General features: G+C 40.0%; 1 protein-coding gene across 4 annotated transcripts in view; it reads left to right on the top strand.

Annotated features, from left to right (window-relative positions):
• LOC139346558 (E3 ubiquitin-protein ligase HECW1) overlaps positions 1 to 14,635 on the top strand; it is a 90,484-nt gene that overhangs the window by 31,929 nt on the left and 43,920 nt on the right. For all 4 annotated transcript variants that reach the window (XM_070985689.1, XM_070985687.1, XM_070985688.1 and 1 more), the window contains 2 exons: positions 3,259 to 3,334; positions 6,368 to 6,537. In XM_070985689.1, coding sequence (XP_070841790.1) covers positions 3,259 to 3,334; positions 6,368 to 6,537 — 246 coding nt within the window. The remainder of the gene's footprint in view (positions 1 to 3,258; positions 3,335 to 6,367; positions 6,538 to 14,635) is intronic.

The raw sequence follows: 14,635 nt of genomic DNA, 5'->3' as shown, positions 1-14,635 counted from the left end.
TTCAAAGTGAAAAAAAATACCTACCAACACCTCTGAATCTCCCTAATTGACAAGCTGTGTGTCATTTGTTTAATCCGTATCCTAGCAAATGTAAAAATGACCATTTGTGGTTACATGCAGAAACTTTTCCTTGACAAACAGCAGCTGGGTGCACTGACTGGATCTCCTGTCATGAGTGAGGTCGACAGACTGACACTGAAACTTCTGCTCATCAAATCGTCTGTATCTGAGAATAGGTGAAGGTATTGTACAGAATACTGGGCAGATAGATGAACTCTTGTTCACCAAAACCTCAGAGATAATAATTCCAGTTGATATTAGATGACAGGATATTTGTAATAGAAATGTAGTCATTATAAATAAAACATTAATTAAACAGAAAATCTAACGTAAAAGTCACTGGATCTGAAACAGAATTGTGCACTGGTTAATATTAACAAAGAACACAACTCTGTTCTCCTGTCATTCACCAGCATGTGATGGCTTTTATCGTTTGCCTGGGTCATCCTGCTATGATCAGACTTGGCATTCAAATGTATAAGGGTAAAAAATAGAAAGTGTTTACAGCAAGGTTATTGTTTTGTTTTTCAGAACTGCACATGCACATACGGTGCTATGTATATGGGCTCTAACAAAGGCTCAGTTTATAGTATAGTGTCTATGGCAGACGTCCTGGATGATCCTAACTCCAGCTTTTGCCTCTAGTGTCAGAACCAGTTCATGGTTTTCTCCAGTGAAAGGCGTGCAGCACCAGGCCCATGACTGCTGCTGACTGATCAACATCAAATGAAGACATCTGACAAACCACCCCCCACCAGGCTCACTCTCAACTCTGAGCTGACACAACCTCCTCTACCCTGCGTCTCTGTCCAGCCACTCTAACTGAGTTAGACCACTCAGCCTGTCTGTCTTAAAAGGCACTGGAATGTATTAAAATATCTTATACCCACTCACACAGAGGTTGGAGTCTTGGTCTATCTGACCTGTAATCAGATGTGGATCCACTTTGTGAATGCAGGCTGTCTCTTTCAGGCTTGTCATGGTTGGGGGGAGGGGTGCTTTTATTGTGTAAAATCGCTCTCTTCCTCCATCATTTAAGATTCTTGCCACACTTAAGAGATGCTGATGAATTGTACATACTGTTCCTTTTGGATTTTTAAAGCGCCTGAGCATTTGGTCTTCCTCTACTTTCTGCAGCAGGATGGTGGATTATATAAAGTGCGTTACAGATGCCTGAAGTTGTCATTTGGTTTATCTGTGAGATTAGAATCACTGAGGAGACCTGTGCTGGCACTTTTCTTTCTGACTGTACTCCGCAAGGCAGATTAGCATCTCATTAAAATGAATTGGTCCAAACATCTGTCATTTCCTTTATCCCTTTATCTTGTTGTTTCCACCACCATTTTATTTATTTATTTATTTATTTATTTTCCCCAGCCAGTTGCATAAGCATTCAGAGCTTATATAGAGTTAGAGATTTGAGGACATACTGCAGCTTTTTTTAAGACTCTCACACACTGGCTGTTTGCATGTTCTATACTGCCTCCATTTCACTGCTTAACATCCTGTCATGTTGGACTGCTTTTACATCAATGGTTAAGCAAATTAGTGAGTGTATAAGATGACAGTTTATTCCTTGTCACTATGAAATGAAAAAGTAATTTTTTTGGACACTAAAAATGAATACATTTGTCACATTAATAGCAAAATCACTTACTCATGTTTGTAGGATAATTCGTTTTCTCAGAACGTGATTTCTAATACCTCTAATACTCTTTGTAGCACCACTGTCATATCAAAATTTCCTGCTGATAGCGTTTTGTTCCATGTCAAGGTATCTTGACAAGACTAAAATTCTGTTGCCAAGCCAGCAGCTCTGAGACGCTGCTGTGAGCTACATGCCAACTCCAGCATGCTAACATGCTCCCAACAGTCATGTCTTGTTGATGTTTAGGAGATATAATGTTTAACATGTTCACCATCTTAGTTCAGCATGTAGCATGCTAGCATTTGCTAATTATCGCTGGTCACAAAGTAGAGCTGTGGCTGATGGGAATGCCATTCATTTTGCAGGTATTTGATCAGTTGAGGGATCACCAAATTAATGATAACTCACCTTCAGGGGAACATGAACGTTTGTAGCAAATTACCTGACAGTCCATCTGCTAGTTGAGACATTTCATTCAGAAGCAAAAATATCAGCCTTCCTGTGGTGCTCGAGGAAGAGTCAGGAGACCACCAAAGTCTAGAAGATCCATCCTCTGGGAACCTTGAATATCTCTTTCAAATTCAATGGCAGTCCATCAGATAGTCCATCAGACATTCGAGACTTTCATTCAAAACTACAAAAGTTAGTCTCATTGAGATGCTTGCACAGGGCACTAATGATTCCTGCTCTAATGCAGGATTATATGTTATTATTTATCCCCTCAGGATTATGACCAGGTGCCTGCAAAACTAATGAAGTGTAAGCTGTATTTTGTGTTTTATGCTAATTAGCAAATGTTAGAATGCTAACATGCTCAGCAAAGATGAGGATGATTACGGAAGAAAATAAGAAATTGCTCCTGAATGTGGTCCAATATTCACAAGTCATAAGTCATATTTGACTGGGTTCACTGTGTAAGGGACGTCCAGCAAGATATTTTCACTGTGTGGTGGAGCTTTGCACAGCAATGTTTACACTCTCCTCCACTTCTTCCTCTCTCCACCGGCTCTTCTGTGTATCCCCCCTCCACCCATGTTCCACCTCTTACTGGCTGTACAATCAATGTCAGGATAATGAAGACAGAGTATTGATCGCAGGACACTGACAGGCTGACTGAAAATGGAGCTTTAAAAAGGCCGTGTTGAAATGAGATTGGATGTTTTGGCCCTGCCGAAGCATTCGTGTCTAGACTCAGGTTATCTGATATCTATGTGTTTTGGAGAGATGATGAACAGTTTGGACATTGTCAGTGTTATACTCTTAAATCAATCATAAATGTGTTCATAGTGTATTTAATTGCTGTTAATTTTTGCGATTCAGTTTTTACTTGTACTTTTCTGTGTTCTCTCTTGACTTGTGTTCTGTTATGTGTTTCTTGTATATCATTATTTGGCTGCAGTGACCCATTTTCCTTGTGGGCATCATTAAAGTTTCATCTTACAGCAGAGAAAGGAAGATGCTGGTGTAGAAGAGAGGGAAGGATTGAGTGTGTTTTCTTGTTCTTTTCATTTAAGGACATTTCTTAACTCTTCGTATGTCTGTGTCCTCAGGTATTAAAGCCAGTGGTTAGTCCTGAAGTCAACCATGGACTGGGCAACAGGAGACTCATTAACTTTTCCCTGTCAGGTAGGATGCCGACATCTGTCATACTGATCTCAATCCTGCATTGCTTTACGCCAACATTCAAAGCTTCTTAATTAATGCGTTGACACACATTGTGCTCATCTGACCCTTCCTTAGAACTGCAGCTCTGTCTGTCACTGCCTGTCATTTTAGTGTTGTCTCTCCAAACACAGGGTATGCTCAAATCATTGCCGGCCCAGCTGATTAACAATGACTTACCTACTGGATCAACACTGAAATTGAAAATGAGTAACATATCACTCCACCTGTTTCAGTTGGATTATTATTTTTTTAATGATTATATTTCTGATTGTATTTGCATTGTCACTTTATTAACAGTTTATTCTTTTGAAGTCTGTAGCGTTTGTTGCAGCAGCAGTTCTTTGCCTTTTAAAAGAGAATGTTGAGTAGTTCTCACCCCATTCTGAAGTTTTAAGGATCATCTTTTTTGTCAGGTTTCTAAGCTGATTTATGGACATTTGTTTATGATGAACATTGGAAGTAATGATATTCTCAGCAAAGTGTAAGTCAGAACCAAAGAAAAAGTAGCTTAAAGTACCGTGATTGCCTCCATGGGCTGTGTGTCACAGCTGCTGCATGTGCTGACTGTGCTGATGCACGGCCAAAACAGCTGCCAGACTGTAGTAAGTGAGTGACATGCACCTCACACAGTATCTTCACCTCACATCCCTCCCCTCAACCCTTGGGGAGACACGCTTCATAGTTTGAAAACCCCTGCTATAGACAAAACAACCACAAGAACAACAGTCTAGTACACACTCGTGAAAACAACGTCATGTTTACTTCAATGGTGTCAAGAGTTCTGCTTCATTTCTCCTGACCACCACAGATATTGGAAATCCAGATATACCGTCTCCAACATTCATCCAGGATTTAAAGAACCGTAGTTCTCTACTTGATGATGAAAGTGATGGAGAGCATGGGACTGGCCTTGGTTTGGGGAATCTAGACATGAATGCTGGATACAAGCTGATCGTAGTTGAAAGCTTAGGTCAAGGTTTTGAGTATGCATGTTTAATGCAGTCTGAGAGACACAGACGCAGCTTAAGACCACCTTCACTGTATTTTTCCTGAAAGCAAAAATAGCTTTGAAATAATTTGGTCTTGGCAGAATTCTCCATTCTCTCTCACTGGAGCGTTCTGTTATTCTCTCCATCAGAGCTGTTCATATATAAATCATCAGCATCCTCATACAGAACATGTTAGTCCTTCAAGCTTCCTCAGACCTGACTGTCAGCTCATTAAACACGTGCTTACGTGTGAATCTACTTGTGATTTCTCAACTATTACATTTTGGCAAAATCACGATCCCTGTGTGCACAGCAAGGATAGAACTCATTAACTACATGTTTTGAAAAAAGTCTTCTTTTAGACTTTTAGAATCAGCTGATTGTTTCCTTCCACACATATGTTTTTAAAACTGTTACAAAGCACAAATGGTCGTAGACATTGACAGAGGGGTTAGCTATGATATCAGATTACACTCTCTTTTAATTGTTCATGGTGTTAAGCTGTCATGTCTTTCAGTCAGTGGAGATATTTTTTCATTACTTTCTAAAAAAAAAAACACTGTTTCTTGATTGTAGCAGAAACATTTGCACGCTTCTCATTAGTTCCATTTTTGTTCACTTGCAGTTTACGTAACTGTTTGTGTGAAGTGAAATCAAGCTACATTGACTCATTGACTCGCTCAGATGGAGTGCTTGAGTGCAGTGTGTGCAGTTTTTTCCATGTTGAATCTTACATCACTCTTACATCATATATCACCACAGATTCAGGGAAAGGATCCTCCTCTGGCTGCCTTTACAAGTCAGATTATGCACACACCACTTAGAATTCAGCCTCAGTCCCAATCAACCAAAGACAAAACAACCTTGACAGAGTTAAAAAATAAATAAATTACATGCAGATCTCAATGGCAACAGCACCTGGAAACCCATGAGGATGTCCTTCACTTGTTATAGTATTTTTCCAGTATTAATAGAAGCCCATAGTATTCTTCCAAAAACATCTATATGACAAGTACATGCCACCACACACAAGGGCCTTTCTTATCCCAGCTCTTACCTGCTGTCTGTGTCAGTGGTCTCATGTAATGCACTTTTCATTCACAACCACCTCTCTCCAGCTGAAGGCAGCCCTGGGCTGGACGAAGGAGCTGGATTCATCTTTCTGGAAGAATGATTAGGGATCAAATTGAGTGTAACTGGCTCACTCAAAATCAAAACGGGCTGTAGCCAAGATTTTAGAATGACTGTTCTGAGGTCATGAGTCCCTCAGTGGTTGTTGACGTTCTCCTCTGTAGAGTTCATCCATCAGTGAGTTTGTTGTTTACTCACCTGTCTGAATGTCATTCTCAGAGCTTTGTGCCCCGTGAAGTAGTCCAGGTTTAACTTCACTGCTCACTCATTCTCAGTGCGGATCATTGTCAACAACAGCAGTAAGACCTCACACATCTCACTGAATGCCTTTGCTGGAGGGTCCACCATTCAGCATGTTCTCCTGATGGTGCATTAAATCAGCGATTAAGTAACGTGAATGCAACCTCTTTCTAACTATGCCAGTGCATAAAAATGCTAAGTATAACCATTCCAATAATGACGTGATCTTTCCTTTTATTGCTTTTATTACCTGCTAGCCTGCGGGCGACGGCATCCTTCCTACCTCCTGTCACTCAGCCGGTGTCAGGAGGTATGAGGGCTGTTTCCCACAGTGTCAGCTGACTGCAGCTTCTCCTCTGTGGAGCTCGGCCATCCTGTGGCTGCAGACACACCAGCAGCTTCATCTCTTCTGCTCCATTCTGACACAGTTTATCAGGACTTATTCATGTTGCTCATGTTGTTACTCTGTAATGGATGTGGCTTGAAATGAAGCAAAGTACTGCTTTACATAAAAATAATTATAAGAAAAAGTGAAATTACAGATTTTCAGCTACAAGTCACAAATGAAAATCCTGGAGAAACATTTTTGTGTCATTCCCTGCTCCTTCTTTGCTTCCTTGTCCCCCTCTTTCAGACCTCCAGGCAGTTGGTTTGAAGAAGGGGATGTTCTTCAATCCCGACCCCTACCTGAAGCTCTCCATCCAGCCTGGAAAGCACAGCATCTTCCCCTCGCTGCCACACCACGGCCAGGAGAAACGCTCTGGAGTGGTCTGCAACACAGTCAACCCACAATGGAGCACAGAGGTACACATACACAGACACACACACACACACACACACACACACACACACACACACACACACACACACACACACACACACACACACACACACACACACACACACACACACTCAGCACCACGCTTTCTTGCACACGTGTTGATGTACTTCCACACTATGTTTAGACACTTAAATTGTTTCAGCTCCATGAATCTGTGTTCGCACTGTGTCTTGTGCCTTCAGGGTTGTTGACTGTGCCAAATGTCAACTTAAAGTCTCACAGACCTTTGCTTAATATTACCTTAGCTTGAAATAAGGATAGTTTATCCTGATCTATGAAGTTACACACATTTGCAATAGTAAAATATTGCACAATAACTTTGCACCAGTGAAATGTTATTCCCTGTCGCTTGGTTTTGGCATTTCTTTCATGAGAACATCCAAAAGCACAAAAGTCTGACTTTTTCTGCTGTTTGAAAGGGTCAGAACCTGCTGCAATATGGTGGCAGAAGGGACGCCCCTCAAAGCCAGATGCAGCATCTACTGAGTATGTGGAGGAGAGTTGAGCTAGATGACATGAGAAAATGAAGCAGTATTTTCAAATGATCAACCAAAACCCTTAAAAGAGCCCACGAGGAGGAAATCAAGAGCTTCAGTTCTGCCCATAGATCCTAGTAGTGGCCAATGACTTGAATCTTTGGATACTAGTTTTTCATGTCTGTCTGGGTATGGACTGCATTACTTGGTGGTTTTTAAAGATGGTAACAGAACATGTCACTGCACCTGTTTTAGTTTAGTTTAGTTATATCATTTGATGTGTTGATGTGTGTTCCCTCCAAGAACTTGTATTGTTAGATAACATTAATGGCAGACTGACAGAGACATAACTTCACTGAAATACTGTACAAGGTACAGCGTATTAGTCCAACAGGCCACTTCCTGTCTATACAATTGGTGATTCTGCAGATGCAGGTGAATAATGCACTGAAAAAGACTTTACTTTTACTTTTAAACAGTAAATTGTAATATGTCAAATTATTTTTTTACATAGTTTCCACTCATACTGGAATGTTTATGTGCGATTCCACGATGTGTAATGTAAGATAAATGTAGGAGTACAAATCAAAGATGTTTTTCTGTGTGTGGATGGAAAACAAGCAGTGTTTCTTAACAATATAGTAGAATTTTGTGCAGGATATTTTGTCTTAGTATTGAATTGTTATTTAAAGGATTTTTGAAAGACAAAGAAAATCCTAAAATTTCCAATATAAACGCTGTACAACAGAACACACAAAAGGGATGATGGGGTGCTCCTTTTGTTTCAGCTGTAGAGTAATAGGATCAATGTAATCCATGAAAATCATGTTTGCTGTGTGGAAAACAAGATCAGCCAATTGATTTTCTCATTTAGGACTTTTTCTAGGAAAACCATTCGTTTGTGGAAAGTTTAAGCCAGTCAGACCTGCTGTTGATGCTGCAGATTTGTGACGTGAGCAAATAGGCTTAAGTAATGTTTAAATATGTAACACTGCATATGCCATACAGAGGAATTACTTAACAAATACAAATTCAGCATAAACTAAAGCTTTGCCAAAGGAATAACTTATTTCATAAATACATGAAATTCGATGCAATGCATGTATGAAGAGCTGTGCATTTCAAATAGGTCGGCGCTAAAAAAAAGTCTGAGTTTACTCATTTTCAACCTAATTTTATTTCCCTACTCAGCCAAAATATGACGTGTTTCCTGCTGCGAGAGGACCTTGATCACCAAAGTCTGCAGTGAACAAGGTCATCCTGCGATTACAGCTCAGAAAATCTTTCGGTGGAAATAAATGTGGATAAATTCACAGATTATTTTCAACAGAACAAAAAAATGACCTGAGCTAGCCTGAGGAGTCACTTTCACAGCCCAGCTCAGAGGCAGGGTGAAAAAAAGATTCTTTAATTGTTGGAACCTGTCATTTTCTTTGTAAGCAAACACACATGACAGGCGTGATCAGTTTTCCTGTAGGCATCATTATAAGGATTCATTTATTCCATGGATTTATTACAATGTCCTGTACTCTTGTGTCAGGGCCACTTTATTTCAATCATCTTGGTTCATTTCCACCAGTCCTTAATGATCTTTCTACTTAAAGCTAATGGCTCTTAGTTTGATGCTGAGCCTCATAAGAATGGCATTTGAGGTGAGTAATATCACTAATGTCAGCTCCTGTCATGTAACCTAATAATGTGTTCCTCCAGACCCGCCACTACATCACAATCAGTGTCACTGAGGGCCACTGTCATTCATGCCTCTGAGTGTGCGCTATTAGAACAAATCACGAAAAAGATTGAAGATTGTTCATAAATGTTAATAAATATCCATATGATTAAAAATCTGTATTGGACATTAGTTACTGCAAGACCTTGTGTCCCTTCACCAGAAACCTCTGGACAGATTGATGATTGTATGTCATGCTCTATTAGTTGTGTCATGAAATACAAACACTGCAAGCGAAAGATAAATACCAAAAGTACATAATATGTCAGTGACATTGTCCTTTTAGCTGTGGTCATATTTAGATTAGAGATGACACAATTAGTTGATTAGTCAATTATTGATGGACAGAATATTATGCATGTATTATTGACATCATGTTTTAATATAATGTTAGTTGTTTCATTCAAATGTCAGGATTTCCTGACATCCAACACTTATAATAGGAATTTTTGTTTTTTGTTTTCCGACATTTTACTGACAAAATTATCAACTAATCAAGAAAATAATCAGCAGACTAATCATAAACCAAATTTGCACTGCAAAAAATCTCTGTACATAAAAGAAATTTGGTCTTTTTGAGTCCTAAAAAATGTCCTAACGAATTAACTTGATAAAAAGACATTTGAATTTTTCTTCATCCCAGAACCATTTCTAGAGGGCCAGCAGCACAGCAGTGTAACTCAGTGTGGAGATATGAGGGTGATGTTTCATTGTCCATTAAAACCCCAGCGGCTGAACCCTGAGCAGGTTGTTGACAGGATTTCTTTTCTATTCAGTTGTTGAGCTGATAGAAAAACACCTGAACTGCTGATTAGATGTATCTGTTTGAGGTTATGATTGCAGTCAGAGATGTCACCAAGATGTCTGCCTCTGTGAATCAGAGTGGGATAGTGAGCCAAGTCTGTCAGTCCATCACAGCACAGATTAGATTATAGGCACTTCCATATTATCACTGTATAAAGAAGCTTTGGCTAATCTGTCAGCAAGCAGACATCCATTTACACCTCAAACAGACACAGAGCAATATTAGCATCTTTAGCTGCTAGATTATCCTCTTTATTCTCTGTTCTCCACCTAGTTGCTAACTGTGTCTGTGTTGTTGCTATTTGCCACGTAGAGCACAGAAAAAAACAAAAACATAAAAACCATAAAAGCTCCATAGAGCTCCAAAGGCTGGGTTCTAATTCTCTGTGGGTTTATCATTTTGTGTGATGCTTTTCATATTACGTGTACTCTAGTGTTTTGCTTCAGAGTTAAAACTTGGAACTGTTAGTTCTAACTGTATACAACAGTCCATCTGTATTTCTTTGTAGTTTCTTTTACTGATATTGAAGATTTGTCCAGAACATCAACTCAGCAGTCAATGTAAATCATTACCTTGCCATTCCTAGTTCACTCAGTTTGAGAAGATACAGAAAAAGCTTTTAATTGAAGGAACCTGGCTCAACCAGCCATTGGCTCAGATAAGCCCCATTTACTCTGGCTGATAGTGTGTTTTCTCAGGATCTGCTGCAGTCAGTCACTGCTCTCATCTTTGTGGTCTTGGAGTTACTACTAAGTTTGTTTTCTCCTATTTAAAGCATTAAAGTGAACAACATTATTCTATAATTTTGCCTTATTTGCAATTGAGGGAGAACCTGTCTGGGTAGGGACAGGTGAGATGGACATGTTGGACCATCACCAGAAATGACCCAGTGCTTTGTGCTTGGGATCATGTGGAACTGTTTTCTGTCTGAATGCGGTGTCGGTCTTAGAATGTTGTACTGTGCAGTCTTTTCCCTTTATTATGTCCCTCAGGAGACTCCATACACTGATTTAATGCCGAGTCCCTCTTGGCAGCATCCACTCAGGCTCAAAAGCCACTTTCCTTTTCCAAACGGCTCCCATGTTGAGTGCCGCTCAGTTTGCTTGGCAGTAATGTGCTGTATAATTCTAATGGGTCTCCATACCATGCTAGCACAGTCAGCATCCTTCCCACACTGCAGCAGTACAGTGCAGATTTAAGAGATGATTCTGGATCAGTATGTAATGAAATAAAATGATGACATATTTTTAGCACAATAAAAATCTGGTATAATACTGGAAAGTACTTTCCATGGAACTGAATACGTTATGCAGATATATTCTATAAATAGTGATCCTATAAAGTGTTTTGAATAATGAATGTAGGGTTATATTTATCCTTATTTGCCAGGATATTAGATCAATGTTGACCTTCATTAATGCCATTTACTGGATTCCTAGTGTGCAGGCTCTGATATGGTGTGATTGATAGTTTGTTGATGATAATGAGCAGTAGAGTTCTACTCTTCTGTCATCTGACAGATGTCTAATAAGTTTTTTAATTTGGACACTGCAATGCTGATAAAGTCAAGGAGTTGTGGATAAGCCCCAGAGGGCCCCCTTATGATTGTGTCCCATGTGTAAATTTAGTCTGTATCAGAGAAGCTGTGCTGGATGGTTGGAGGTTGGTGACCCTCCACCAGTTGTCCCAGTGACAGCTAGATTGGATTTGAGTTTTCTGTCAGCAATCACATCACTTTCTATGTGACTTTTGTACAGTGTGCTCCTTTGCCTCAGGGTACAACGTTCTGGCCTAATTGTCATATTTGCAATTAGATTTTTCTGCGAATGTGGACATCTTGGAAATTGGTGCAGGGAGAATAGCCAGTGTGTGACTGGCAGTAAGGATGGTGATAACAGCAGGAGCAGCTACCCCACACACAGGTCAAAAATGATTCATCAGTGGACGCCTGAATTTCATCCTAGCAAGTTTTTTAGTGAATATCTGGCACTGTAATTAAGTAAAGTCATCAGTACTTAGCTTAACTTTCACACCAGTGACCTGAGCAGCAATGGTGTCTGTAACAATAAGCATAACTTCGACAATAAAATCTCAAGACTGTTGTGATGTTTAGCCAAGAAAATGACATCAAGATTAGACAATCCAAATCTAAATCAGACTTCAGGTTTCAGTATAGCAGAATGAAGAAATAAGATGGCAATGAAAAAGAAGAATATGATTGAAAATTCAAGGTTGCAACAGAAGGAATCGGCCAAGATTAAAGTGGTGAGCAGCAAGGTCACTTCAGCTAGTTCTGTATACACAAGGAGTGAGACCAATCGCACACTTGTTTCATCACCATGAAACCTGCAGCATTTCAATAAATTGTGCACTCAAAGTTGAGCCATTTGTCGTTGGGAAAGTACAGGAGGTAGCACAGGATCTCTCCAGTGGCTTAAATCAGGATTGCCTCAAGGCATCTGGAGTTATAACCAAATAAATAAAAACACGGCTCTACATATTTTGGTTACTTGCCACCAGAGCATGCACACCTAAATTAGTAAAATTCTGTTCACTGGATTTTGAGCTACATGTTTTTGGTGTTTGTGCCTCCCACTATAGGTCGGCCTTAAAATGCTTCAGAAGGTCTATTCCCAAACATGGCCGGAAGATATGATGATGATGATGATGATGATGATGATAACTAATTTATGAGTTACAGCCATGTTCCTCTTGCACCTTGCATTTTGAAAAGCTCTTCAGTTGATGGCAGCCATGTTTTGTGACTGATTTGCTCACTTGTAATAGAATGGTGTATCTCAGTCCTGCAGTGCTGGATACCCACGGTTGTTACTGTTGTCCATCATGGTGGACTTTGATGGTCCAAGAGGCTTTTTTGTTAAGCACATTAAGCTGAACTTGAACTGAATTTCCAATCAGCCAGACTCACTCAGTGTGAGGGCCGTGGCCTTTACAAAATTGCTTTTTGGACCACCATCATCTGGCTGATTGGGCTCATATTTCTTAGGAAGCACACGCACATCATTTTCAGTTTCACGTGTTGAGCTCTTTCCAGCTCATGGTAATTAGAGCCGATGTGACAGAAAATGCCGATATTCACTGTTTGAGATATGCATAATGTACAAGGTGTAACAGAAGAAAAACATAACAGAAGAAAAGTGTGATTTTAAATGGAGGTCTAAAGACATTGTGGACATTTTATAAACAATAAAATGTTGAAATTTGATAGTAGATGTAAATGGTGGTTGCCATATTGCAGCCCAATCAGGAGTCCAAATGACGTGTCCTTTTTTGGCCAAATCAGACCTCAACACTCAGCTTATGAATGTAATGGAGGCATAATAATATCAGTACAAAGTACAGCTCAGTGAAAATGACCTTTATGACTGTGTAAAGATCAATACCTTTGATGTGGAGAGAGGCATGAAAACTGACACTGTCTACCTTTTTACATGTGAGAGACGCAGTATCTTTTACAGACTCTTGCTTGGCCAATCACAGTATTGCAGCGTTAATGTCACTGGGCCCCCATGGTGAACTGATCATACTGTCTGTGCACCATATAATAATTCAGAAGCCAGTTGCTATAGCTGTGACCACGGCTGTAGAAACTCTTATGCGTGAATGATTTTCTCATCTCACCTGGTCTTCTCTTTTACTCCCCAGTATCTCTCTCTTTAGTATCTCTTGCTCAGGAACATGGACATTTGAATGAAATCAGGTCTCCTGTAATGTCAGGAGGTCAGGAAGAACTAGAAGCAAAGGACCTGTAACACCATGACAGCTGCTGGCTTTACATCCATATGTTGTCCTGCTAATGAAATGGTGCTCTGTATCCCCAGGCATATAATACAGTACAGTTTTTGTGGCTGATGCTGTTCTTTCCCCAGCTTAAGGGAACTCCCATCAGTTTTACACATCAAAGACTGTTTCCTGGTGTAGGGGAGTATTGATGCATGTGGGAAAAAAAGTTGTATAGTATTTGTGTCTCCAGAGAGGGCTGTGTGCAGTCTGATAAATGTCCTCAAGTGATGTCACTTGGGTCATCATCAGTTGAGGATCATCTGGGTGTGTGGAGTTAGAAAGAAGTGAGCTTACCAGACCTCTGTGGCCCCCTCCTCATTTCTGCTTGAGGCTAGCAGCTTCAGGCTACATTAGATGCTACTATAAAAACACACCTCAATCAACCCCCGAACTGTCAACCGTTAAGTTGCATTGTAGAACTGCTGAATGTGTGGAGTAAAACAGACAGTATCTCTGGTTCTGTTGCATTGATTTTTGAAATCAATGTGGCTTCCAGCTCCTCAGCTAAATTTATTCTCAAAGGACCAGTAGATATTTTCAAAACATCTTGCAACAAGAACTTAGCTTGTGAGATGCTGACTGTGAAGCTGGCTGGCTAGCTAAAGATGGAACTTTGCAGCTCCAGTGGCGCTACAGGAGAGCTATGCATTTTTATGTAAATGAAAGTCATAGAAATTACTTTTACCCTGGTGATGTCATAGTGAGGTCATCAGGGTTATCTCATCTTGGAATTTGGGACTACAAATTTTTGAACAGTAAGCCTGTCTTAGAAACAAGGAGCATGGAGTCTGAAAGATGTGGCCTTTACCAGAGAGTGAGGGTCTAATGAAGAGACAGGTTTGTCAAGTTCATCTGTCAGGTTGCATAATGGGAAATAAAGGATCCACTGTTTTTGGTCAGAAAACTTAATGGCAGTGCTATGTTGGTGGAGGTTCTCTTTAAACCTTGCCTCTGACTGGTACATGATCCCATGAGCAGCTTTTAAATGTTTCTCCTTTACTTTGGTGTCAGTTGTTTGATAAATTTGTCTTATTTTTTTATTAGCAAGCAACTTTTTTACTCCTAAACTGCCTCCTAATAGCCTTCTTAAGAATAAATCTCTTCTCACTTCCATATGACAAATTCAGACTCAACTTCCCTTATTCCTCCCATTTCTCATCTACTCATCCTATCCCTATTCCCATTCCTCCTGTCCTCTGCTCCTCCTGCACAGCTTCATTTCACTCCTCTTCTTACAGTTTATCATT

The sequence above is a fragment of the Chaetodon trifascialis genome, chromosome 18 (genome assembly GCF_039877785.1).
Source record: "Chaetodon trifascialis isolate fChaTrf1 chromosome 18, fChaTrf1.hap1, whole genome shotgun sequence".
Lineage (NCBI taxonomy): Eukaryota > Metazoa > Chordata > Actinopteri > Chaetodontiformes > Chaetodontidae > Chaetodon > Chaetodon trifascialis.
Note: the sequence above shows the minus strand (reverse complement) of the source record. Positions and strands in the feature narration are given on the sequence as shown.